Below are 24,172 nucleotides of genomic sequence, written 5' to 3'. Positions count from 1 at the left end.
CAGAGCCTACTACATGTAGCATGGCAGCGTGGGACGACGTAAAGTGTGCAAGTTGGAGCTGCGACTCAAGGTGACGGCATTGCTTGATTCCATGGCGGGCCGCTGGGCGGCTTCATGTTTGACTTGTTCCTGCATCCTCAGGGTCCGGCACAAGTAAGACGTCCAGCCCAGCAGTCCATGATGCTACGCTGCGAGGTGTGCAGCCAAGAATACAATCCAATCAGCAAGGCGCGGCCCGCCAAACATGTCCAAACGCGAGATCTCAGCTGAAGCGTCATACATCGCAGCGGGATGTGTGTTCCACGACCCCATCTGGACGCGGGACGGTGATCAACTACCGCGCCTCTGACGCATGGCACCTGAAATGCCGGGCGCCTTGCCAGGGCTCCATGACAGCAGCCAAGACCCCTATTGCTGCCCATCAGGGCCGACACTGGGTCGGCGCAGGGGCCGGACGCTCTGACCGGGGTAAGCAGGTTGCCGCCCGGTCGATTGTTCCGCCGCGGACGACACAGCGATTATCCACGATTGCCGCGAACTCGCGCCGGATGGATTCGGTCAGCCTACGATCAGCATAAGCACTCTGTTTGAAATGGACTTGCAAGGTGTGCCGGCTGGGCGTGGATGCGACGCTGTGCCTATGTGACTTGCAAGGCAGGGGCTGCCGCGATCTGCGTGGATACGACGATGTTCCGGCGATGGGCAGGTTCACCGAGATGGATCAAGATCAAGGCATACATACAAAAATAGGTTGGTAGACTGATACCGATGCGATCGACTATAAGAGTATCTCAGGATCCGCTCCTCGACGACGTGGATCATCGCAACAGTCATCGCAACACAAACAGACCACCACAATCACCTCGTCAAACGCACTCTACTGTTTCAACCTGCACTCGAACAGCCGTCACAATGGTTCAAATCTCGACTCAGACTGCCATCGTCACCCTCCTGGGCATCGCCTCCGGTGTCCAGGGCTGCGCCGCGCCCAAGGCCAACCAGCCCTCCATCGACCTCGTCGCCGAATTTGAGGGCTTCAACCCCAACGTCTGTAAGTGCAGCTCATCACCTTGAAAAGCGCGGGACGCAGCTAACAGCCGCAGACAAGGACCCCGTCGGCAAGGACACCGTCGGCTACGGCCACCTCTGCCAGCAGGCCGGGTGCGCCGAGGTCAAGTACCCGATCCCCCTGTCGGTCGAGGACGGCAAGAAGCTCCTCAGCGACGACCTGGCTGTAAGTACACGCAGCGACCAGCCACATACAATAGGACACGGCTGACGACGGGACAGGTTGCCGAGACTTGCATCACCATGTCGACGGCGCAGCCCGTGACGCTCAATGCCAACCAGTACGGCGCGCTCGTCAGCTGGGCGTTCAACATTGGCTGCCCGCAGGCGCGTAGCTCGGATCTCATCCAGGGGCTCAACGCGGGCCGCGCCCCGGGTGACATTGTGCCCATTGAGCTGCCCAAGTGGAACAAGGCCGGCGGCCAGGTCCTGCCTGGGCTGGTTCGTCGCCGCAAGGCCGAACTGGACCTGTTTAACACGGCGACTGGCGATGGTGCGCTGCCTGCTCCCGGCTGCTAAATGATGTTGGCTTGCATTTGCGTGAGGGAAGCTTTGCTCTACCGTGTCTTTGTGTGATTAGCGGTTTAGACGGCGTATCGCCAGACAAGAATACAACTCGTACCGTCGATCACAGTGGTCAATTTGGTGCCTTGACAGCCTGGTCGTTACATGCATGAACCTCAAAACTGTCAATGGGGGTATAGCTATAGTCTGATTTCCGGCTTCCTCTTGGGCTCGAGCATCTTGAAACATCATATTGAATGAACAGGCAGCCTCTCTTCCATCGCAACCGACATCGCCGTCAACCCGGTAGCTCCCACGTTGGACCTTTCGGTGCGTCGCGTGAGTGGAGAAACCTCGCCGCATACCTCGCATCAGTCTCGTTCGTGTTTTCGCACTCAGGGCCCTCAGTGTATGAGTTTGCGCTTGTGCTCGCAGACTGGGTATGCCTTGTTCGTCTAGCGCGGACGACGACAAGAAATGCCCGTCCGAGCAGCGACACGGCGATGATGACACCAATAGAAATTCCCACTATAGCTCCCGTTCTGAGGCGTCTCTGTTCAGAAGGTGGCTCTTGTTGTCCACCACTTGGGATGGCCATTGTGCTCGGTTCGTGATCCGTTTGTTGAGCGACAACGGTCGTCGACAGTGTCGGAGCGGTCGTCGACGGTGGCGCCACCTAGATTACATCAGAATCATCTCGTCTCTCATGGGTTCCGATGCGGCTCACAGATATTAGCTTAATGCCCCAGGCCTCCAGTCCTTCGTTCAAATACGGGGTGCGCGTCACTGGCGCCTCTGTCGGGGTGTCGAGACCAATGTCGGTGATCACGCCCGTCCATACTGCACCTGACGTAGCGGTCGCGTGGCATCCGTATTCATTGTCCTTGCACATGAAGGAAAACACATTGCCGGTGACACTGCACTCACCGTTATCAACTATCCATGTATGGGGAGTAGAGCAGAGGCTGCGCACCTTGGGCAGCAAGTTACCGTGCTCACCGGCTTGCCCCTGCTCTCCGGCCCGGCGGTCGCACAAGCACGAGTAAACCCGGGCGGACAATCGCCAGTAGTCAGGTAAGGAACCCCCTTGGTCGATGACGGAGGCCAGCAGTCTCCCGTCGGGTAGTTGCCAGTAAACACGGGCGTTGGGGTCCCATACATGTTACTGACGTAGCCGCTTCCCAGTAGCACCCGGTAGTAGTTTGTACTGGCGAAGCATGATGTTGGCGCTGTCCATGTTGATGGGAAGCTCGGCAGAGACGTGGGTAGGGACGTGAAGTTGATCATTTGGTGCGGCAGTGGCAAGGGGTAAGTATGTTCTGCAAAAACTGGACATTCAAAGCATGAGGGGATACGCCGCAATGGGACTCATGGGCAACGGCGTGGTCGAAACGTGAAAGCAAGTTGCAGGTCGTGCATGCAGCGCGAACTTGATGCACTGGCACAATGTTACATGCTACTGTATTTGATTGTTGCGTCGGCGGTGTGACGACCCGGCTAGGCGACAGCATCCCCCAGGCGGGCCATGTTTCCAAGCGCCAGATGAGTCGAATCAAATGCTTCCTAGAGCTGCCACACCCTTACGCCTGCATCAGGACCGTGTACGTGATGGCTGGCTATTCGACCGGTCTGGGTCGCGATGCCCCCCGTCCGTGCTGTTGGTTCTGTCTACATGCACGGAGACGGTGCTAGTCAGGTCTGGCAAGGACTGTCCTCGGCACCTCACCGAAGGGAGAGGACCGAAGTTGGCCCAAACGCACAGTGAGGGCTTGACGTGAAACAAGGACATTTGGATTCTGTTCATGCGGCCATCGTTCCCGTTGGTGTTGTCGTCACCGAGAGTAGGAGATGGCCGGAAGAAGGCAAAGTTTGTACCAATTCGCCAGAGGCTCTAGACCACGTACGGCTGAAACTATCCTCAACTCTGATGAGCCCCTCATCCTATACCTACACTCAACACCAGAAGCACGGCAGTCCATATTACAGCAAAATCATCAATGTCGTCATGTCCCGCGCCGCCCAACCCCCGTTTGTCGTCCCGCCCCAACTCCATGCCGGCCAGTATGCGAATGTGCCAAGACCGCTGACACGTCGATCAGGCCAACTCGACCGGCTTTTGATATTCACCCAAGGACCTAGCAGGTAGCTCCGAGAGCTTGTATTCCTGCCGATAAATATCCTCCTTTGGGCACAAGTCCGGAGACATGGATGGTTTCCATGTTACGTTGGTCGGAGGACGCCGCCGGCGGCGCAGGAAGAAGACCAGTGCACCAACTGCGACAAGCGCGCCAGCAGCGATGGCCCCTGCCGCGATCCCAGCCTTTGCACCCGTTGAAAGTCCAGCGTCTTGATGTTGTGGTGTTGCTGTGCCTGGTGGTCCGCCACTCGTCGTCTCGGTCGACATCGACGTTGACTTGAATCCGGCCGCCGAGGATGTCGAGGATGTCGCCGTCGAGGTTGCAGTCGCAAAGTCTCCAGATTTCCATCTAATCGCCAGACCATAGGCGTTGACGCCTCCTCCTTCTACCACGGTGGCGGTCCAGCCAGAGCCGACGAGGCTGGTAGTGTATGTCACTGGGACGATGGCCGGATAGTCTATGGTGCACAGGTTTGTGCTGTACCATGGCCATACGCCATCGCTTGGTTGATGGCACGTGTAAGAGCTGCGGTGGCCACGGTTAGAAAATGAACTCAGCAACGCTACATCCCGACACTTTGATTGATCGGCTGAACCTACTTTGGGCAGCATGTAGCCCGGGTTTCGCTGCCGACGACGCTCGAGCAGGCGACTTGGTACCCCGACGGACAGATTCCGGGAGAAAAGTAGCGCGCGGGCACCTCTGTCCAGCCGGATGGAAAGCATGCGGACGAGCTGCTCGAGCCGCCGAGCTGAAAGTAGTTGCAGCGGGTGGAGTGGCAGTCGACGGCCGAGCCCGTGTAGTCGTACTTGTACAAGTCGACCAGACAGCTTGACGCCGGCGTAAAGGTTGTGGTCAGAGCTGGCGCCTGTGGTGTCGTCGGGGTGGCCGTTGTGGCAGACATGCTTGATATCACGGCGTCGACAACAACATGTTCGCAGTGGTGAATCTGACAACGATGACGCGAAACGTCGAGAAAACCATTGCTGGAGAAAGGGAGTCGGCCAGCTCGTGCATTTAAGCCGGCTTCTCACGCAATGCAGGAGGCAGGGGAGCCCGACTTGATGAAGCGTGTATTCCCATTACGACGCGCACGGTCCAATCGCTGGTGATGGCGGCGTCAATTGCGGCGTCGTTTAAGCGCCCGGGAGGTTGAGGCTGGCGGCTGTTGGTTACGCCATCCAATGGCGACGGTTGCGCAACCGCTCTCATGCAGGTCGCGTCTGGCCGCTTCTTGGTGTCCCTCGCACAAGCCTTGTGTCCGATTGTGCCGTTACGCTACCTTTTATAGATTCATGGGGAGTCGTGGATACAGAGACGATCCGGCGCTGTGGAGTAGGCGAGAAGTTCCGGGCAAAGCGTTGCTGCTCTCGGCATCGTCCGGCCGAGACAAGATCTACCAGGGAAACTCGCCTCATGCAGGCCACACGTGAGGTCAGCACCAGCGGGCTGGATACGAGGATAACACCGAGAAAAGGAACGTCGCGAGAATTGAGACATTCTCATGCACAACGGACTGTCCAACGTCGTCTACGTCGCAGTTTGGGCGGGATGAACAATGTCGGCCAATCTGTATGGGCAATTGCTTTGCCAGGGCACCAGCCTGGCGCGGGGCGGCTCGATTGCCACATCGATTGTGTTTCTCATCTTGGCGCCATGTCGACTCTACAGTCTCCGAAATGAGGAAACCAAGGTGCGGCCTCGTAAGTTGGGCCTCCTGAAGATGGTATGCTGCGACGTGGACTCAGGGCCAAGGTGCGATTCGGCTGACGAGCCAGATTTCATCCCCGATACCAGCAGCAGCAGCCGTGGCCCAACTCGTTAGCATGCTCAAGTTTGCGCATGGCCAGTTGGACATTTGGCGCATTGTTGAAACTTGCCTTGCACTCGCTACGGCCGTTGCTTTCATCGTGGTATCGGCAGTGGAACACAGAAAGACAATCAGACCTTCCAGTGCCATCGTCGCCTATCTCCTCGCCATGCTTGTGAGCGATGTGTTTGCGCTCACCCACCCCGGCCACGCAGGAGTTGCATCCACCGGAAGCCAGAATGACCGCGGGCTGACTGCGATCACGCTCGTTGTCCGTCTGACCCTGTTGGCGTTTGAGTGTCGAGACAAGAGCCCTGCGCTGTTTTCCAAGTATGCTGGGTTGTCGCCGGAGGAAACGGTAGGCGTGCTCAGCAGGACCTTCTTTTGTTGGCTCGCAAGCCTGATGGCCCTCGGCAACAAGCGGATCCTCCGCCCTGGAGATATACCTCCGCTCGACACTCAACTGCGAGGCACGAAGCGGCGTGAGCAGGTCCTGAAGCATTGGGAGAGTCGAGGTGCGCATTCACCGTCTGCCAGAGAAAAGTACTGACTCGACACAGAGCAACCAGCGGACAGCGCGACGTTGCTAAGGGTCCTAGCCCGCTGTCTCATGGCGCACACACTTCATCCCATCCTGCCACGGCTTTGCGTCACCTTCTTTCGCTGCAGCCAGCCGGTGCTCATTCGGCAAGCCATGGCGTTTGTTTCCGGGACGAATGAGCATGCCGAGTGCCATGGAAACTGGATCTTGTCCGCCGCCATCGTCATCTACGGTGGGCTGGCTGTAAGTCGCCCGCCCACCACAGCCGTGCCAAGCTGACCAACAGGTGTGCACGTCGCTATATCGACATCGCCTGAACAGGCTCCAGATAGGCATCAGAGCGTCTCTTGTGGCACTCGTATACGACAAGGCACTCAAGATAAGCTCGGATGTCTTTGATGCAAACAGGGTCGTCACCATCATGGGCACCGATATTGACAGTGTCTCGGGAGCCGGAGAGATGCTCCACGAAACGTGGGGACAGTTTGCCGAACTGGCAACGGGCATGATTCTCCTCGCGAGAGAAGTCAAGTGGCTGTGGCCCTTGCCCCTTGCGATCATCGTTGGTATGACGGTGTCAAAGGCATGGAGTGAAGTAAAGCGCTCACGTTACTGCAACGTCATCTCGGGTGAGCAAGTACGTTGCTGCCAACATACGGATGCGACAAAAGAACTGGACCGCAGCGACTCAAACGCGCATTTCAACGTTGAGCTCAACGCTGGGATCAATGAAAAGTGTCATGGCCATGGGGTTGGCGGGACACCTGGGAGACTACATTACAGACCTTCGACAGGCGGAAATCGAAAGCTCCAAAGACGTGCGGTGGATGAATTGCATTTACAATGCAAGCGGTTCGTGTGACACGCCCATCCCCTCGCATCTGTCGGTGCTGACAAGCAAGCCAACGCCGTGGGAATATTCACGCCCGTCATCACGGTCGTGCTGTTTGCCCTCGTCGCCGCTGCGCAGGGTGTTCAACTAGATGCGAAGACCACCTTTACCACCACTGCCATTCTCGCAGTCGTGACGCACCCGGCAAACATGATTATGACCATTGTGCCGAGGGCCATCGCTGCGTTGGCGAATCTGGAAAGGATCCAGGCATACCTGCTCGAGCCAAATCGCATCGATGAGAGACGTGTCGTAGAGCGCGGTGACCAACAGGGCAGACCAGCTGCAATTCAAATGTCCAGCGTACATGTGCAGTTCGAAACCCGCGACACGCCTACGCTTCAGGACATTGAACTTACCGTCCCACATGGCTTCCTGACGGTTTGCTGCGGTCCAACAGGGTGCGGCAAGTCAACTCTGGCCAAGGTCATCCTCGGTGAGGTGTCGCCCATCGGAGGGAGTTGTGAGGTGTCCTCGAGGCGCATCGGGTACTGCGACCAGAAGCCCTGGATTCCCACTGGCAAACTTCGAGACATTGTTTGTGGATTTGCCGACGCCATAGACCAGAGGCTGTCCTGGGATGCGATGAGGGCGTGCTGTCTCGATCACGACCTTGGGAGGCTGCCGGACCGAGATGAGACTGTGGTCGGGAGCAGGGGCATCAACATGTCTGGTGGCCAGAGACAGAGACTGGTGAGGCGTGTGCAGTCTGCGTGTGAAATTTTGCTAACGGAAGCAGGCTCTTGCTCGGGTGCTGTACTCGCGTGCCTCGATTGTCGTGCTCGACGACCCCTTTAGCGGCCTCGACGGGAGCACCGAGAATACGGTCGTTGACAACCTACTGGGCCCGAAAGGGTGGTTCAGACGGTTCGGCACAACGGTGTTTGTAATTGGCCATTCTGGTAAGACGACATCCATCGATTTGTTGCTTGCACTCTGACCGCGCAGGCCGCCACTTTGACGCCGCAGACCGCATCGTGGTGTTGGGGGACGGCCGCATCATCGCACAAGGACCGCCTGCAGCAATAAGCGGTTTCGTAGCGAGAGCTCAAAAGATATCGCTGGAGAATCAGCAAACAGACAAGAGGGACTGGGATGCCAGTCTCTTGGTCAAGCGGGTAGATGATCCCGAAGACGACTTGCATCGCAAGGCAGGGGATGCCTCGCTCTATGGTATGTTTCATCACTCAATCGCTTGCAAGCACTGACATGAGTAGCATACTATATCAAGTCAGCTGGCTTTGGAAATTTGGCGACCCTTGTTGCATGCACTGCGTCGTACTCGTTCTTCTCGACCTTTTTGCAATACTGGTTCAAGTGGTGGACAACCGACTCGGGCAACACCGCAGTCTACATTTCCGGATACATGCTTTTTGCCTTTGCGGCCTGGGTCTCGACGAGTGCGCAGATGTGGTGCGTGTCTGACAGTCCTCTCGGTGTGATTCGTGTTGACTGGGCAGGGTCACGTTCATACTGCTTGCGCCGCGATCCGGCCACATGCTGCACCAGGCACTCCTTGTCAGCATCTTTGGGTACGATGTCCGGCCTGTCGGCATGGAGCACATCTAACGAACTAGGGCACCGCTTTCTTACTTTGTGTCGACCGGTACGGGGGTGACACTCAATCGGTAGGTCTTTGTACGAGTTGGGCCTGCTACTCTAACCCAGTGACAGGTTCAGCCAGGATATCTCACTCGTCGACCGGCAGCTCCCTGTGGCCCTGTCGGGACTCTGCACTCGTAAGTTGCGGCTCGCTTGTCAGAGAGCTGCACACTAACACGCTTAGAAATTCTCAAAATGACTGTTCAGCTAGCCATCCTGCTGCAAGTGCAGAGACAGCTGTGGCTGTCGCTGCCAGTGTGCATTGCGGTCGTGTACGTGGTGCAGCGCGTCTATCTGCGGACGTCTAGACAGCTCCGCGCGCTGGAACTGGAATCGCACTCTGCGCTGTACTCGTGGTTTCTCGAAACGGTGAGTCTGGATTCGACTGGCCGGCACAGACACGAGCTTACTCTACAGGTGGACGGCGTGGTGTCGATTCGGTGCTTTGGGTGGCAAGCCAGCGCGACGGCCATGAACTTGGAAGGGTTAGACTCCTCGGCGCGGCCAGAGTATGCCCTCATGTGCCTCCAATGCTGGCTCAACCTCGTGCTGGATCTGCTCGTCGGCCTCGTTGCTGTGGGAGTCATTGCTGTGGCGCTGCGCTGGAGGGACACCAAGGGGGAGGCGAATCTTGGCATGTCGCTCAACATCATTCTCGTGACGAGCCCGACGCTGGTTCGGCTCGTCCAGTCGTGGACGTCGCTGGAAGTGTCCCTGAGAGCCGTGGCACGGTTGAAGAGTGCAATCGAGGAGACGCCCAGTGAGGATAAACCGGGAGAAGAGCTGAAGCCAGATGCCTGGCCGACACGGGGCGACCTGCGTGTCAGACATCTCTCGGCAGGATACGAGTACGTAGCCTGACTTGTCGCAGACGTTGCTAACAGACACAGTCTTAACAACATGGTGCTCACGGGCGTGGACCTCGACGCATCGCCGGGACAGAAGCTCGTCATCTGCGGTCGAACGGGCAGGTAGGGTTCGCTGGAGCGCAGCACGTTTCTTCGCTAACAACAGGCAGCGGAAAAAGCACAATTGTGCTCAGTCTGCTGTGGCTGATTGAGAGCTCCGGGTCAATCAACGTGGACGGCGTGCCCCTGTCGCGCATCAGGCGGTCCGCAATCCGCGACCAGTGCTTCATCACCGTCCCCCAAGATGCTTTCTTTCTGCCCCAGGCGACTCTGCAATTCAACTTGGACCCATCGGGACGGGTACCGCGAAGCATCCTGCGCGATGCCCTACTCAGCGTGGACATGTGGGTGCCAGTGTCGGCCGTATCGCCAGGTGCGGATCCCTTTGACCAGCCCATGTCGTCGCTGCCATCATTTTCTGTTGGACAAACGCAGCTGCTTGCCATGGCCCGCGCCGTAGTCAAGCGGCATGCACTGGCTGGCGCTGGCGAGTACCACGACGATGAGCCGTGCAGGCCCATTCTCCTGCTAGACGAGGCGACATCGTCGCTGGACGCGGCGACGGAGGCCAAGATTTACGACATTGTTCAGAGCGAGTTTACTGAAAAGGGATATGCAGTGGTCATTGTCGCTCACAGGGTCAGCATACTGGCGAAGCGGATGCGGCCTGGAGACCGCGTCGCTTGGATTCAAGACGGGCGAGTGGTCAAGGTGGGCAACGCTGATGATCTGCGACGCGGACTCGAAAGCCGGCACGAGGGACAGGACACGCATCTCGAATAGATGAGCATAGCTCAGCCGTATCTGACACCGTCAGCACCCTCCTTGAACCAGTCGTCGCTCGCCAGCGACTCCTCCGCCGACGCGTAGTTGATGATGATGCTCTTGGTTGTCGTATAGGCATGGTATGCATCGATGCCATTCTCACTTCCTACGCCGCTCTCGCTCGTCGCCCCGCCCCAGGGACTGCTCGGGTCGTTTCGGTGGTGCGTGTTGACCCAAACGATGCCCGATTCTACCTGCTCAGACACGCGGAATGCCTGACCGAGATCCTCGGTCCAGATGCCCGCGCCGAGCCCAAAGTCCGTCTCGTTGGCGAGCTGCACGGCCTGCTCCTCTGTGTCAAACGCGGCGAGGACGATGACCGGACCAAACGCCTCTTCTTTCCACAGAGCGGGACGGTCGGGGCGCGAACCCATCTGCTGGAGCAAGATGGCGGTCGGCGGATAAAAGTAGCCCTTGGAGAAATCTGTGCCGTCGAGAGGCGACAATCCAGACATTCGGTGACCACCGCAGAGTAGCTGTGCGAGCTCAGGGCGTGACAGCGTTTCGCCAACGAGGGCTTCGACCTTGGCCAGCTGGCGAGACGAGACCAGGGGGCCCATGGACGAGTCTGGATTCGTCGGTGAGCCCATCCGCCGCGCAATGGACTCGCACTTTTGCCTCAGCCGAGACACCAAGTCAGACAACACGCTCTGGTGGACAAGGATTCGCGTGGCGGCAACGCAGGTCTGTCCGGAGGCGATGAATGAGCCAAACGCAATTCCATTGACGGCCGCGTCGAGATTGGCCTTTTCGAAGATGATGAGGGGCGCCTTGCCGCCCAGCTCGGCCGTGTACCGCGCCAGGTTGGCCCCGACGATGGATCCGATGGCCCGCCCAGCCGCCGTCCCGCCCGTGACGTCGACCTTTCGGACCAGCGGATGGCTCACAAGCGCCTTGCCCGTGACGGGCCCCAGGCCAGGGAGCACGTTGAAGACGCCGTCAGGCACGCCCGCCTCCTTGAGGATCGGCCCCAGCAGCAGGCTCGTCAGGGGCGTCAGCTCGCTGGGCTTGAGCACGACGCTGTTGCCGGCGGCGAGCGCGGGGGCGAGCTTCTTGACGGCGATGAGCAGCGGATGGTTAAAGGGCGTGATCTGGACCACCACGCCGAGGGGCACGCGCTCGAGCCAGTTGTGCAGCTTGCCGCTGGTGGGCAGGACGGGGCGCTCCTCGGTGCGCAGCACGGCGGCGTAGTAGCGGAACCAGCGCACCAGCGAGGGCACCTGCGCGTTCATCTCGCGCACGGCGCGGCCCGTCTGCTGCACCTCGAGGGGGATGAGCGTGGGGAGGTGTTGGGTGAGGAGGGCGGCGGCCTTTTCGAGGACCGAGGCGCGCGTCTCGCGGGGGGCCTTGGCCCAGACGCCGGACTTGAAGGCGCAGTGGGCGACGGCAATGGCATCGTCGACGTCGGATGCCGAGGCGGAGTGGCAGCTTTGCGGTGTCAGTGTTGTTTGGGATGGTTGTGTGGTTGACTTGCCTGGCAAACGTCTCGCCTGTCGCGGGGTCTTCGACCGGGATTCTGTGGGTGTCAGCGATATGGACATGGATATGGGAATGGCTTCACTTGAGCACGTACAGGTCTCCGTGACCGACGGTGTTGCGGCCATCAACCCATAGCTGGTACGCACTCATTGCGACGGGATAGTCAATGTGAGATGTAAGTTGAATTTGCCTTGGTCAAACTATCAACGATGCCTGGGCGTCGGGAGTTGGGATGAACCATTGCAGATCCATCGATCGTTACCCCGCGCCACTGCCCCGCTGTGGGCACGGGCGGGAGCCAAGCCTCGACGCGAGCCGAAGCCGTGAGCGCCATCTGCAGGGGTCAGCCTCACAAACCTGGAGCTCGTCTGTCAAGTGTTTAAGCTGCGAGCAGATTTCATTTCAAGTTTGGAAACAGGGCTGAACCAGGCTACAAGGCAGTGGTTCATCGGACTCATTTGCCTACTGGCTCATTGATGTTGACGTTCCGGGCTGGACAACACTCCGATGATGAAGACATGATGATGTCAATTGGCAAACAGCCATCGAGGGTCCTGTTCCCCCATCACTATAGTCAAAGGACCTAACCCCAGGCCGATCAGCCTACTCCCTCCAGCACGTCGTCTTGTACGACTGAATCACGCCAACCCAGTCCCACTTAAAGTTCTTCTTGGTGTCGACCTGGTAGTACGGCCCCTGGCGGCCGCCGCAGTCGTTGGTCTCAAACATCTGGATCTTGCACCGCGTCGTGGGGTTGCTCTGGCTGTTGGTGGCGTAGTACTCGATGCTGCGGGCCTTGTGGACGTGCTCCCGCGGGAGCAGGTGGCACCGCGAGCCGGAGCCGCCGGGGCCCGAGTTGGTGTAGTAGGTGCCCGACTGGTTATCGCCGTGGTACAGGTACACGCGCCAGGCCTCGGTGGTGGGCGCCAGGGCGAGGGCGGCGGCGGCGGCGACGGCGGTCAGCTTCATGGTGGCTATGTGGTGGATAAGGAAAGAGTCGGTTCTTTGAGGCAGTCAGTACGCGCGCTGCTTGGATATCTTGTCTGCTGCCCTACCTGGTTGAGATGCCTGTTTGACTGGTGATCAGCTTGCACAAGTTCTCGAGACATATGGTCACTCTCGCGTCTTATATAGACTCACGCTCATCGTAGGAACTCCTTTTCCTTGAATACACGTGCGTCGCTTCGTTGAAGCCATTGGAGTTCCATCTCGAGTCCGGGCTTGTCGGAGCAGTTTCCATCGTGAGCACACTCTATCCCATCTCTTGGTATGCGCGCATTCACGTCCGGTCGCATTCACCGGCGTTGCTTGGGATCCACCCGGTGTTGGAACGCGGCGCCAAGTCCGACGCCGACGACTCTTCTGGCGTTCTGTGCGAGGCCGGCCAGCAGTTGCTGATAAGCGCTAGCCCCGTTCGTCCAGCCTGCACTCTACATTGCACCGCACGCCTCGCCAACTGCCTCTGCGCGGACAAACACCACAGCGCTCGTTACTCTTGGCAATACTATAGGACGAATATGTCGTTGAACCTAGCTTGCCATAGACTGTGTCTGAATACCGCACGTGCTCAGTTACGGAGCTTGGTCGAGCTCAGACGAGGCAAGCGCAGCGTTCAACAGAGGCACCGCGCAGTCTGGACTCGAATGGACAGGCCAATCAACTTTGTCTTTCCGGTGAAGCATCTCGAAGATGACGGTATCAGGCTCGTCCCGTTCGATGTAAGTCGCAGCGCCCTGCGGCGTGGCATCTTATTGACGCGCTTCTAGGCCAAGGCACACGGACACCGCTTCCACGCGAGCATCGCACGCAGCGGCGGCGCGGCGTTTGCGCACTTTTCCAGTGGCCCGTATGCCTCGGCAGACGACTTCATCGAGCAATTCGTCCTAACGAGGAGCTACGCCGACAAGCGCATGTTTACGTTTGCCATTCTCGTCGCCCCCAAACACCGAAGCGACGGGGCGGACCTGGCCGGCATGGTGTCCCTGACCAACGCCGATGCGGAAAACAGGCGCGCGGACATTGGCCTGCTGCATGTGCTCCCAGAGGCACAGGGCCGGGGTATCGGGACGAGGGCCTGTCGTCTGCTGCTTCGGCATGGCATGGACTCGCGTGAGCGCGGGGGGCTCGGGCTGGTGCGCATGGAGTGGCGTGCCAGCACAGCCAACGACGCGTCGATCCGGCTCGCGCAGAAGTTGGCACTCAGAGAGGTCGGCGTGGTCAGGTACGAGCGGCTGCTCAGCGACGGCGTCGCCAGGAACAAGGCCGGGAATGGCAGGCCGCCACCGCCAGGGACGGCGGATGGAGACTTGTGGCGAGATGTGGTGGTGTACGAGATGACTTGGGATGAGTGGCATCACACACAGAAAGACTAGACTGAATGAATTAATCTGGCATGTACCATCTGGGTCGTCAGGAGACTCAAACGGCTACGCTGATGGAAATCGTCATCCCACAATCAAGTTGCGCACCTGGACGCCATCCTTACCTCACAACCGCTGCGCAATACCATACCTGGCCCAAAAGTCACACCGCGTATTCAGCGCCTGCCCAAACGGCTCCATCTTCGTCTTGCCGCCCGTCTGGAACACGATCCTGCTCTGTCGGCGCGACGACCACGCCTCCCACCGCGCCGTGCCCTCGCCAACGCAGCCCCTCCCCGCACTAGGATAGAAATGCTTGATAAAGTTGACCCAGTAGCACTGCATCACCGGCGACGCGCGCGCATTCACCCCGCCCTTCTCGTAGCTCTTGGGCGGACTGGGCGCGTACTCCGGCCCCCAGAGCGCGCTCAGCTCGACCGTGTGCGGCACGCCCAGCCCCTCGGCCATCTGCTCCGGGTCCTCGACGTCCCACCGGTAGGCAAACGAGCGCGCCACGCCGGCGTGCGAAAGTACCGACGTGAATGCCCGCGCGGGACACATGTAGCGCGCCTCGCCGTACACGTTGCTGAGCTGCCGCCAGTAGCACCCCTCGTGCGGACACGTCGTGTTCGGGTTCGGGTACAGTTTGTTCGCCTCGGTGAGCTGCGCGAGCGTCATGAACGGGTACTGGTCCAGCATGTACGAGTTGCTCTGTGCGAGCGTCGAGGTGTTGCGCGGCGCGAACCGCGTCCCGCCGTTGGTGTCGTCGCCAAAGATGGTGGGCACGCGGAGGAAGCGTCCCTGCTCGAGGAGGCGGTACGTGTAGTCGGGGACGAACTCGCCGTCAATGGTCGGCAGGTACATGTACTCTGGAGCTAACGCAGCGCCTGGCAGCGGGATGTTGAAGTTTTGGGCTTGGAGCTCCGCGGCGGTCTTGTTGCGCAGGCAGGCGAGGCTGTCTGCAACGGCGCAGCCCAGGCGTGCGGCTAGATGGCGATACTGGTACCCGGCCTCCTCGACGGTGAGCATCGTGGCAAAGGACGGCGACTCGGCGATGGCGCCGTGGAAGAGGCGGGCGTCGGTGCTGTAGTTGGCCGTCAGGTGCAGGGCGACGCTCTCGGCACCAGCGCTGGACCCTCCGACGACGACGTGGTCGGGGTCGCCGCCAAACTTGGCAATGTGGTCCTGCACCCACTGCATGACCTTGAGCTGGTCGCGCAGCCCGTTGTTGGGCTTGACGGCGTTGGCGTCGTCGCCGCCGTTGCTGAGGAAGCCGTACGGCCCGACGCGGTAGTTGAAGCTGACGACGACGATGCCAAAGTCGCTCGCGGTGACCAGTCCCGAGGCGTTGATCTTGGTGTTGGAGTTGAGGTTGAAGCCGCCGCCCTGGATGTAGAGGAAGACAGGGAGCTTGGAGCCCGCCGGTGCCTTGGTCGGTGCCTGGACGTCGAGGAAGAGGCAGTCTTCAGACGTGTCCTTGTCATTGGGGTCTGCACCGGTGGCCAGGCACGCTCGACCGTACTGGGAGGTGTCAGCGGCATGAAGCAACGGGGCATGGACTCGCGAACCTTGTCGGCGGGCTGCACTCCGGTGGTATTCTTGGGGTCGTGCGGCGGCGCGAACCGCAAGTCGCCCACGGGCGGTGCGGCGAAGCGGATGCCCAGCCATTGACTGACGCCGTTTGCCTGCGTGATGCCCTTGTACCTGCTGTATCCCAGGTCTACCGTTGTGTCGACGGCCGCGACGGCCACGAGCAGCGTCGATGCAGCGGCTGCAAATCTCATGGCGAAGGACTGTATACTCGCGCGCATATCCGCGGACTTGCCCAGACACACAATTGTGAAAAGTGCCAGTGTCGATGCGGCTCACCTAGACTCTTATGGTAAGCCAGCGGTCATCGACGCTATGATGAGCAACCGACGGGACACGCCATGGTGTCATTGTGCAGCGACCTACCAGTGCGCCGGCAAACAAGCCCGGCATCTCCTCCTCCCACACGCCTGATCGGCCATATGCCGGGATTTCCTGCGTGGCTTACGATCTGCGTCGTTCCCCAGCACCCACCCCGCGCAAGGATGATATCCAAGGGTTGTGGCGGACGGGACGGCGCGGGTTGCAATGCACGAGGCAGGACTCATGGATGCCGTCGGTCGGATTTCGTGGTTGCGAATACTCCAGGCATCCGTTCAGGTCTGTTCCATCAGGCGAAGAGCACCCAATGCCCAAACTCAAACGCAGCCTGCAGAGGAGCAGCAGCGTCCGCAAGTCCGCACTGCTGGCCGGCCGAGATCTGGGGGGTTTCCTATTTGGGAAGTTCGGCTCGGCGCCGGTTGGGCGGGGCCGACAGCTCTTTAGCCGGGGTTCGCTTCCCCGCGGCGGCGTCGAATGTCTTGCAGCTCACCGCGTTGGTTGTCGCCGACGTGGAAGCTTCAATTGGGTTCCTACTGCGGGCTGCATAGGTTGCATGATGCTGGGGCGTCCAACGAGTGCTGAACAAATACCTAGCATTCCCGGTGAGGAAAGGCGGAGAGCCGGGTTCGAACCTTCGACCGGTTCGGCCAACAACCCCACACCCTGCGGCCAAGATCGCATGTGGCGTCTGACATGCATCGAACATGCATCCGGATCAGGCGCGACGAAGAAGCAGAGTTCGGGATCGTCGCCAGCCTCAGTTGGCAGTCAATGGCGAGGCGCCAGCTAGGACGGTGTCGCAGAGACACAAACGAGCGACCGCAACCTGCAGCCTGCACGCACACTCAAGTCAATTCAGTAGTCAACGGATGCTTCCCTGGACTGTTCTATCTGAGACCCGACATCGGCCGTCTTGCCGTGCCCGAAATAGCGGACTGCGCGTGGCGGCTAAACGGCGCGGGGAAACATCCCTGACCGCAGGCGCAATTCACCGACGAGACACTCGAACGTTAGGGTCGGTGATTTCGCGGTCCATCATGTCGATCGCAGCGACACAAGCTGGCAGCTGGAGCAAGCGACCACGGAGACCTCGGGTGCGATGCCAAACAGTCGCTCACGTACACCGCCCAGCCACCTACAGCAAGACGCTTCCATTACATTAGACTGAACTCCGAACTACACCTCGTACCGGTCCGTGGCATGCTGCACCGGCCGATACGTAAAGTAGTCGAACCGCGCCTCCGTCGCCTCCCCGTTCAGATCCGAGCACGCCACGCCCACAAACGCACCCGTGAAGCTCCCGTGCGCCGCATGCCCGCCGCACTCATCCGACACAATCGACGCGTCCAGCACGGGCCCAACCTTGCGCAGCTCCTCGTCCTGACCCTGGCCCAGCACGGCGTAGTAAAACTGCAGCTCCCGCCCGCGAATCGTCAGCGCCAGCTTCACCTTTCCCTCGCCGGGCAGCGCGACGACGCGGCCGCCCGCCTCGCCCGCGCCCAAGGGCTCGAGCTTGCCGTCGGGCCACGACTCCTCGGAGCTCATGACGGCGAGCTCGCGCGCGCCGTGCTCGTCGGCCGTCACGGCCAGGTAGAAGAAGTTGAAGCGCGAGTAGTACGCCGTCAGGCCCGCAAAGGTGCGCTCGTCGCGCGGCGCAAAGTCGACAACCGTCTCGGCGTCGTAGGAAAAGTGCGTCTGGCGTCGCGCCACGAGGGCCTGCTCGAACCACGAGCCGATGGCCTCGCGGCCCGTGAGCACCAGCTGGCCGTCCTTGACGGCAAAGATGCGCTCCGGCTCTGGCGTGCGCAGCCACTGAAAGTCCTTGTGCAGCTCGCCGTCGGCGGCAAAGGTGTACCGCTGCTCGGCCCAGTAGCGCGCCTCGTCGCGCGTGCCGGGCACGTCGACGTGCAGCGACGGCACGGGCCCGTTCTTGACGTACAGCCATCCGTCGTCGGCCCAGGCGGCCTCCTGGATGTTGGTCTCGCGCCCGAGCACGCAGCGCCGCTCCTGGCCGGTCGGACGGCCGCCGAGGTGCACCACGTACGTCTTTCCCTCGGGCGTCTCGACAATGTCGCCGTGGCCGGCTCGCTGAATCGCCGCAAAGGGCGCGTCCTTGGACGTGACGATGTGCTTCTGCGGGTGCGTCTCGTAGGGGCCCCAGATGTCCCTGGACCGGGCCAGCGTGCAGGCGTGGTCGTACGCCGTGCCGCCCTCGGCCGTGAGCAGGTAGTACCAGCCGCCGCGCTTGTACAGGTGCGGGCCCTCGACGAGCGCGAGGTCGGTGCCGCGGTAGATGTTCTTGCGGGGGCCGACGAGCCGGCCCTGCTTGGGGTCGTACTCCTGCAGCGCGATGCCGGCAAAGAGGTGCGGGCGCTGGCGGTGGTCCCAGAGCATGTTGACGAACCACTTGCGGCCGTCGTCGTCGTGGAACAGCGAGGGGTCGAAGCCGGAGCAGTTGACGAGCACGGGGTCGGACCAGGGGCCGTCGATGGCCGGCGCCGTGACGATGTAGTTGTAGCAGTCCTTGAAGGAGCCGTCCTTGCGCTTGACGTCGGTGTAGACGAGCCAGAAGCGCTCGCCGTCGTGCGTCAGGCACGGCGCCCAGATGCCGCAGCTGTCGGGGTTGCCGCGCATGTCGAGCTGCGCCTTGCGCGTGAGCGGGCGGCACGCGAGCTCCCAGTTGGCGAGGTCGCGCGAGTGATGGATCTGCACGCCGGGGAACCACTCAAACGTGGACGTGGCGATGTAGTAGTCCTCGCCGACGCGCACGATGGACGGGTCGGCGTTGAAGCCGGGCAGGATGGGGTTGCGCACGAGCGGCATGATGGGCGGCGACGACGGGACTCTGGGTCAGCGACCTCTGAAGCGACGTGGTGCAGTGTTGCTGGGCTCTCTCGACGCGCGACGACTTACACGAAGCATCGCGACTTTTAAGTAGCGGCGGGCGGGTCGCGGGCCGGCACCCGGCGGCTCAATGCATTTAGCCAAAAGCGCGATTGAGGGGGAGGGCAGCGCCAAGCTTGAAGCTTCAGACGAAGACGACGGGAAGAAAGCTGGCAATCGCATGACGGGCAGTTGATGGAGCCATTTACCCGCGGTTGCGCTGGGGAATGGGGAATGCGACAGCGATTTTAAGCGGTCGTACCACAGCTCTGCCAACTTGCCCCAGATGCGCGTGGAGATGGATGCGGGACAGACGCAGGACATGGAGTCAGGAGTCAGGAGTCAGGACCGTGACACAGACATGCTCACGCGACACGGCGCATCTCTCAGACGTAGACTGTACGTAGCATTGCTCTATCGATGCCCTGCAGTGTGCACCACGCTCCCCCAGCCTCCTACACAAAGCGCACATTCCCAAAGTAGGGCGTAATGTGGAAGCTGGCCTTGTTGGGCGAGCTCCAGGCGCCGAGCTCCTGGTCGGGATACGTCTGCGGGCTGGTGACGGTGCGGAAAAAGTTCATCCTCCACCGGGTGCCGCGCGCCTTGCCCTTGTCGACGTTGAAGAGGCCGAGCGGGATCTTGACGTCGCTGCGCCAGTACTTGCGCGGCTTGTCGAGCTTGGTCGTCGCGCTGAAGCCGTCGGCGGCCGGGTCGCTGACGAACAGGTGGTCAAAGGGGGCGCCCTCGGCGCGCACCTTGGACGGGTTGTACACAAACGCCTGGTACGTGACGTTGTTGGGGTTGACCTCGAACTCGAGGTACGTCTGCGGGTCGTCGGTGCCCTTGTAGACGAAGGCCTCCATCACCTCGTACTGCCAGATGTCGCCGTTGGTGCCCTGCGACGCGTTGAAGTAGAAGTTGACCTCGTCGTACGCCGTGAAGCCGATCTGCAGGTGCTCCGCCGAGTAGCACAGGTCGACCTGCGTGCGCGGGAACGGCTTCTGGTCCGGCACCGTCTTGGAGTACGTGATGGACCCGACGCGCGGGCACGCCGGCACGTCGACGCTCGGCACCCGGTGCGCGCAGGTCGCGGCCGCGAGGCCGGCCGCCATGGCGACGACGGCGGTGACGAAGCGAGCCATTGTCCGAGGCTGCGTGGGCGTTGATGGTAGGCTTCTGTTGCTGCAAAGCTCGCTGGCGCTCTGGTGATGGGACAATGAGCTGCGGTCGTTGTCTCGGGCGAGGGGGGGCGGCCGGCTGGCACTTTTTTATCGGCAAGGCGTCGACACGCGATGTTGCAAACACCCGGAGGCGAAATGAGGCCCCTAGCTGCCGTGATTCAGGGAGAAACAAACACAAAAAACCCCGTCCGTTGCTAGACCGCTCGCGGGGACGTGCGGGGGAGAGCGAGAAATGTGACGTTACCAGACCAGAACCAGGCACAGAGGCGGCTGGCAGCGAGTTGCACAATATTGGAGAAATAAGCACTAGACCAGGGGGGAGGCGGGTTCCCCAGAAAGCACCTTCTTTTTCTTCCACCCCGGCGTTATCGCCCTGCCCGCTCCGGTCCTGCATTTGCGTTCCGATCAAAAGCCCAGCCCGCAGGCGCCTCGTGCAGCGCGAGAACTCGCCATTGATGTTGGCGAACGCCTCGAGGTAACGTTGGGTAGCATTGGCTGGCTGGCGGGCTGGATGTTGGCGGTCTTGGAGCAGGCACAGAGGCACGCAGAGAAACGCCAGCTGAACTGTTTTCCTGCGGGTTGCCACTGAGCCGCCCGCTCATGCAGGCTCGTCCCGTCTCACGCACGCGACGTGGAGAGGGGGCCGGAGGACCACACATGCGCAGGAGGTGCGGCTGCTGCCGAGCGCGAGCTGTCGGACGACCCGACGGCTCGCTCGTCAGGGTCTGTCGCATGGGCCGGCTGGCGGACCGGATCTGCGGGAGCTCATGTCTCGCCTCGGTCTGGGCTGGACCCCAACGCTGACCTGTCATGGAGCCTCGAACGATGCATCGAAGGCATGGTTGCAGCCGGTTCACGATCCTTGCCGGGCTTGGGCGATGAGTCTGTCACCTGATGGCGCCCTCGACACGCGAATTGCGGCGAGCTGGTGAAGCGAGGCGGATTGGACGAACCTTGGTCTGCAATGGCGGTGCTGCCGTGTCTCGTGTCTGTGTCTCGACGGTGTCGCCACCACTCTGCCCCGTGGTCAAAAGCCCTGGTTGAAGTGAGTTGCCGTGCTGGGTCCGCGCTCTGGAGGGTACCATCGAGGAGCCGGCACCAATGCGCAACAGACATGCAACGAGCAAAGCGACAAGGCATACTGCTTGGCGGCGGTTGTCAGTGCATGTCGGTCGACAGCGACGAGCCATTGGGTGCTTGCGTTGCATCGGATCACTTCTTGCCATGGTCGGCTCATCACGCCGAAGGGGATCTGAGTTTCGTGTAAGTGGTTGGTCATGCTCGACCGCGACGCTTCACACTCACCCAGCAGTGTGGCTCATCTCGCGCGCGGAGTCACGATGGAAGATGGAGCTCGCTCTACATAACAGGACGGAGCCACAACGTGCTACGAGGTCGTTCGGACGGCGTCGAGGGGAACAGTCACACTGCAATCTTGTTCAGTGACCGTGATACAGCGTCTTGATCGCCCACGCTCGGCTGTCTATCCTGACGCGGCCCCGTCGACGCCTACTATACACTCAACAGCTCGCAAACGCTGTCTTGCGGCAGCATGGCCATGGCCAGGCTAATCCTCGTGAGGAGCTTCCACAGCCACGAGGTTGACACGCGGCCCGGTAAAGTTCTTCCTTCCATCCACGATCCACTGGACAACCGAGATGATGACGATGATGGCGAACGCGACGACGCAGTAGTCTACCCCCGTTAGCCACGCCACGCCACGCCACGGTCGAGAGTCAAAGGAACGCACTCATGTTGGTGCCCGTCACCGGCAGGCCCGGCGGGAACAGAAACAGCACCGTCGTCAGCGAAATGTACGCGAGCGAGACAATGTCGGCCGTCCACCCCAGCCAGCCGGGCAGCCGCCACTTGCGCTCGGGCAGCGTGTTGCGGCCGCGCAGGCAGTTGACAGCGATGGGCATGGCGTACGAGAGGTCGAGCGCGACGACGGACCCGGCGATGATGGCGTTGAAGGCGCTGCGCGTGTTAGCTTGCGCGTCGAACGCAGTGGCCGCACTCGCGTTCTGCTCACCTGGTAGAGCCCAGGAAAATGAGTCCAAAGATGATGACGACGCCCGACGTCAGGATGAGGGCGTTGAGCGGCAGGCCGAGCCGCGGGTGGACTTTGGCGAAGAAGCGCGAGGCCGGGAGCCCGCCGTCTCTGCTTCGGTCAGCGCTGCTTCACTGTCACGAGGGGTGGAACGCACCTCGCAAAGGCAAAGATCATGCGGCTGCTCGTCGTCATGACGCTCAGGGTCGCAAAGACGAGGCACACGAGCGGCAGCCTGCAGAGTCAGCATGAGCCAACGCTGCCATCTTCGGAGCGCTCACATCAAGAGGCAGATTGCCCCGGCGTTGCTGTTGGTCGCGTGAATGAGAATCTGCAGCAGCGGGCCGGCCGCCGAAGTTATCACGTCGTTGATGTTGCCTGACACGAAGAGCAGCACAATCAGGAAGATGGCGCCGGTAAAGGTGCCGATGCCGACGCAGACAATCATGATCTTGGGCCCTTCGCTGGACGCGCCGGGGATTTCTGCGCCGGTCAGCGAGTGCCCACGTGGTCGGTACATCCTCAATTACCTTCAATCATGTGCGCCACGGCGTCCTGCCTTTGTGAGCAAGTGAACATGGTCGCAGCATCAAGTCTGACTTACAAATGCCGTCACGCCGAGGCCGCCTTGGAGGAGCTGTGCAGTGTGAGCGCGTGCTTGTGATGTGGAGACGCCCACTTACACCAAGGAGCCAGGCCACGCCATCGGGCCCTGTCAACGTCAGCACTCCCTCGATTTCGCTCACGTTCGTAGACACCTACATCCCGTCTGGTTGATGAAGTCGCAAAAGACAAAGTACGCCGAGTTGTAGTCGGGCGCGGCGCAGGCCAGCACCGTGATGGACACCAAGACGAAGCCGCCGATGGACCAGATAAAGGCGCCGCGGTAGATGAGCGGCAGCAGCGAGTTCATGCAGGCGTTGATGACGAACGAGAGCAGCGTCAGGCCAATGTAGATGAGGAACTGGTGCCACCGTTGCGGCTCATACGACTGAGGCTGTCAGCGCGGCCACGAGAGTCTGGCAGCGGCGGGTTGCGTACCGGATGCAGAGCCGAGATGACGCCCACGATGAGCTGGCTCGACAGCAAGGCATTGGTGGCCACGAGTGCAACCTACGAGATGTTGAGCAGGGTCCAGGTAGACAGAATGGATGCAGGGAGCGTACCCAGCCAGCCACGTTGATCCAGCCAGTGACCCACGACAGGATCGGGACCCATTTCGGCCAAGAGACTATGCGGTCAACCTAGTTTGCGGCATGCGAGGGGGGACGACATACTGACTGCGTCTGTTAGTACAAGAACAACGTTGGGCCGGGACTCGAGTCTGGAACTTACCGGCGACCCAATGATACTGACCGCCGGCCCTGCAAGCCGTCAGTCACACGGAATACGAGCACGCGAGTCCAGAGGAAGACGCACGTTGGGTAGGCCGACAGGAACTCGGCAAGCGACGCCGCGATGCACAGGTTGCAGACACCGGCCGTCACCAGACCTGGGTGGTCGGTCAGCTCGCCATGCACCGATGCAACCCCGATGCGGCACACATACCCCATACGACGCTCGTGCTCCCTCCCGAGGTGAGGCTTATTGACAGACTCGCAGAGAGCGCAGTCCAAGACTGCAAATCGTTAGTCCAACGTCGCCCAACGTCGCTGCGAGTCAGCGGCCGCTGCCGGTGGGACCTTACATTGAGCACCGCAAACGCCAGCCCCAGCATGGACCTGCGCGGCGCAAATGTCAACGCTTTGTTCTGCAGTGGCGCGCGCGCGTCAGTGCTCGGGAGCCATGCCGACTTACAGCGTCGAAAAGTTGCGCTTCAGCTCGGGCTGGTGGCCCATGGCCGCGAGCTGCGCGTCGTCCTCGTGCTCGTATTCCTGCTTCATGGCGAACAAACTGCGAGACCAACCAAGAACATGCCAGAACTGACAGACGAACGGGATCCAGGGACAGTCAGATCGGGCCTTGGAAAGCACTGGCATAAGAGCACGCCGCCGACTGACCCCAATGCCGGAGCGCGCGG

General features: G+C 60.7%; 9 protein-coding genes across 9 annotated transcripts; 3 read left to right on the top strand and 6 right to left on the bottom strand.

Annotated features, from left to right (window-relative positions):
* Positions 1 to 912: 912 nt before the first annotated feature.
* Positions 913 to 1,587, top strand: PLICBS_005325 (uncharacterized protein; the record flags this gene model as incomplete). Its single annotated transcript, XM_018318998.2, has 3 exons — positions 913 to 1,051; positions 1,104 to 1,234; positions 1,291 to 1,587. The coding sequence occupies 3 exons, from the start codon at positions 913 to 915 to the stop codon at positions 1,585 to 1,587; spliced, it is 567 nt and encodes a 188-aa protein (XP_018181472.1).
* Positions 1,588 to 5,689: 4,102 nt separating this feature from the next.
* Positions 5,690 to 10,246, top strand: PLICBS_005324 (uncharacterized protein; the record flags this gene model as incomplete). The annotated part of the gene is made up of 15 exons (XM_065600695.1): positions 5,690 to 6,035; positions 6,081 to 6,304; positions 6,348 to 6,698; positions 6,856 to 6,913; positions 6,964 to 7,646; positions 7,693 to 7,855; positions 7,902 to 8,126; positions 8,171 to 8,366; positions 8,414 to 8,485; positions 8,531 to 8,581; positions 8,628 to 8,692; positions 8,740 to 8,924; positions 8,973 to 9,403; positions 9,446 to 9,526; positions 9,574 to 10,246. 15 exons carry the CDS (start codon positions 5,690 to 5,692, stop codon positions 10,244 to 10,246), a joined length of 3,804 nt encoding a protein of 1,267 aa, XP_065456767.1.
* Positions 10,247 to 10,257: 11 nt separating this feature from the next.
* PLICBS_005323 (uncharacterized protein) lies at positions 10,258 to 11,917 on the bottom strand (the record flags this gene model as incomplete). The annotated part of the gene is made up of 3 exons (XM_018318996.2): positions 10,258 to 11,716; positions 11,772 to 11,804; positions 11,862 to 11,917. The coding sequence occupies 3 exons, from the start codon at positions 11,915 to 11,917 to the stop codon at positions 10,258 to 10,260; spliced, it is 1,548 nt and encodes a 515-aa protein (XP_018181470.2).
* A 453-nt stretch (positions 11,918 to 12,370) lies between these two features.
* Positions 12,371 to 12,736, bottom strand: PLICBS_005322 (uncharacterized protein; the record flags this gene model as incomplete). Its single annotated transcript, XM_018318995.2, has 1 exon — positions 12,371 to 12,736. The coding sequence occupies one exon, from the start codon at positions 12,734 to 12,736 to the stop codon at positions 12,371 to 12,373; it is 366 nt and encodes a 121-aa protein (XP_018181469.2).
* A 674-nt stretch (positions 12,737 to 13,410) lies between these two features.
* Positions 13,411 to 14,139, top strand: PLICBS_005321 (uncharacterized protein; the record flags this gene model as incomplete). The annotated part of the gene is made up of 2 exons (XM_018318994.2): positions 13,411 to 13,485; positions 13,534 to 14,139. The coding sequence occupies 2 exons, from the start codon at positions 13,411 to 13,413 to the stop codon at positions 14,137 to 14,139; spliced, it is 681 nt and encodes a 226-aa protein (XP_018181468.2).
* A 114-nt stretch (positions 14,140 to 14,253) lies between these two features.
* PLICBS_005320 (uncharacterized protein) lies at positions 14,254 to 15,911 on the bottom strand (the record flags this gene model as incomplete). Its single annotated transcript, XM_018318993.2, has 2 exons — positions 14,254 to 15,648; positions 15,696 to 15,911. 2 exons carry the CDS (start codon positions 15,909 to 15,911, stop codon positions 14,254 to 14,256), a joined length of 1,611 nt encoding a protein of 536 aa, XP_018181467.2.
* A 1,303-nt stretch (positions 15,912 to 17,214) lies between these two features.
* On the bottom strand, positions 17,215 to 18,861 carry PLICBS_005319 (uncharacterized protein; the record flags this gene model as incomplete). The annotated part of the gene is made up of 1 exon (XM_018318992.2): positions 17,215 to 18,861. One exon carries the CDS (start codon positions 18,859 to 18,861, stop codon positions 17,215 to 17,217), a length of 1,647 nt encoding a protein of 548 aa, XP_018181466.2.
* Positions 18,862 to 19,376: 515 nt separating this feature from the next.
* On the bottom strand, positions 19,377 to 20,063 carry PLICBS_005318 (uncharacterized protein; the record flags this gene model as incomplete). The annotated part of the gene is made up of 1 exon (XM_018318991.2): positions 19,377 to 20,063. One exon carries the CDS (start codon positions 20,061 to 20,063, stop codon positions 19,377 to 19,379), a length of 687 nt encoding a protein of 228 aa, XP_018181465.2.
* A 1,606-nt stretch (positions 20,064 to 21,669) lies between these two features.
* Positions 21,670 to 24,035, bottom strand: PLICBS_005317 (uncharacterized protein; the record flags this gene model as incomplete). Its single annotated transcript, XM_065600694.1, has 17 exons — positions 21,670 to 21,797; positions 21,853 to 22,079; positions 22,135 to 22,263; positions 22,310 to 22,387; positions 22,434 to 22,635; positions 22,683 to 22,707; positions 22,757 to 22,789; positions 22,836 to 22,864; positions 22,915 to 23,143; positions 23,194 to 23,265; positions 23,319 to 23,383; positions 23,430 to 23,438; positions 23,488 to 23,516; positions 23,572 to 23,644; positions 23,701 to 23,770; positions 23,840 to 23,873; positions 23,950 to 24,035. 17 exons carry the CDS (start codon positions 24,033 to 24,035, stop codon positions 21,670 to 21,672), a joined length of 1,518 nt encoding a protein of 505 aa, XP_065456766.1.
* Between the last annotated feature and the right edge of the window lie 137 nt (positions 24,036 to 24,172).

Source organism: Purpureocillium lilacinum (genome assembly GCF_023168085.1).
Source record: "Purpureocillium lilacinum CBS 284.36 DNA, scaffold_4, whole genome shotgun sequence".
NCBI lineage: Eukaryota > Fungi > Ascomycota > Sordariomycetes > Hypocreales > Ophiocordycipitaceae > Purpureocillium > Purpureocillium lilacinum.
Note: the sequence above shows the minus strand (reverse complement) of the source record. Positions and strands in the feature narration are given on the sequence as shown.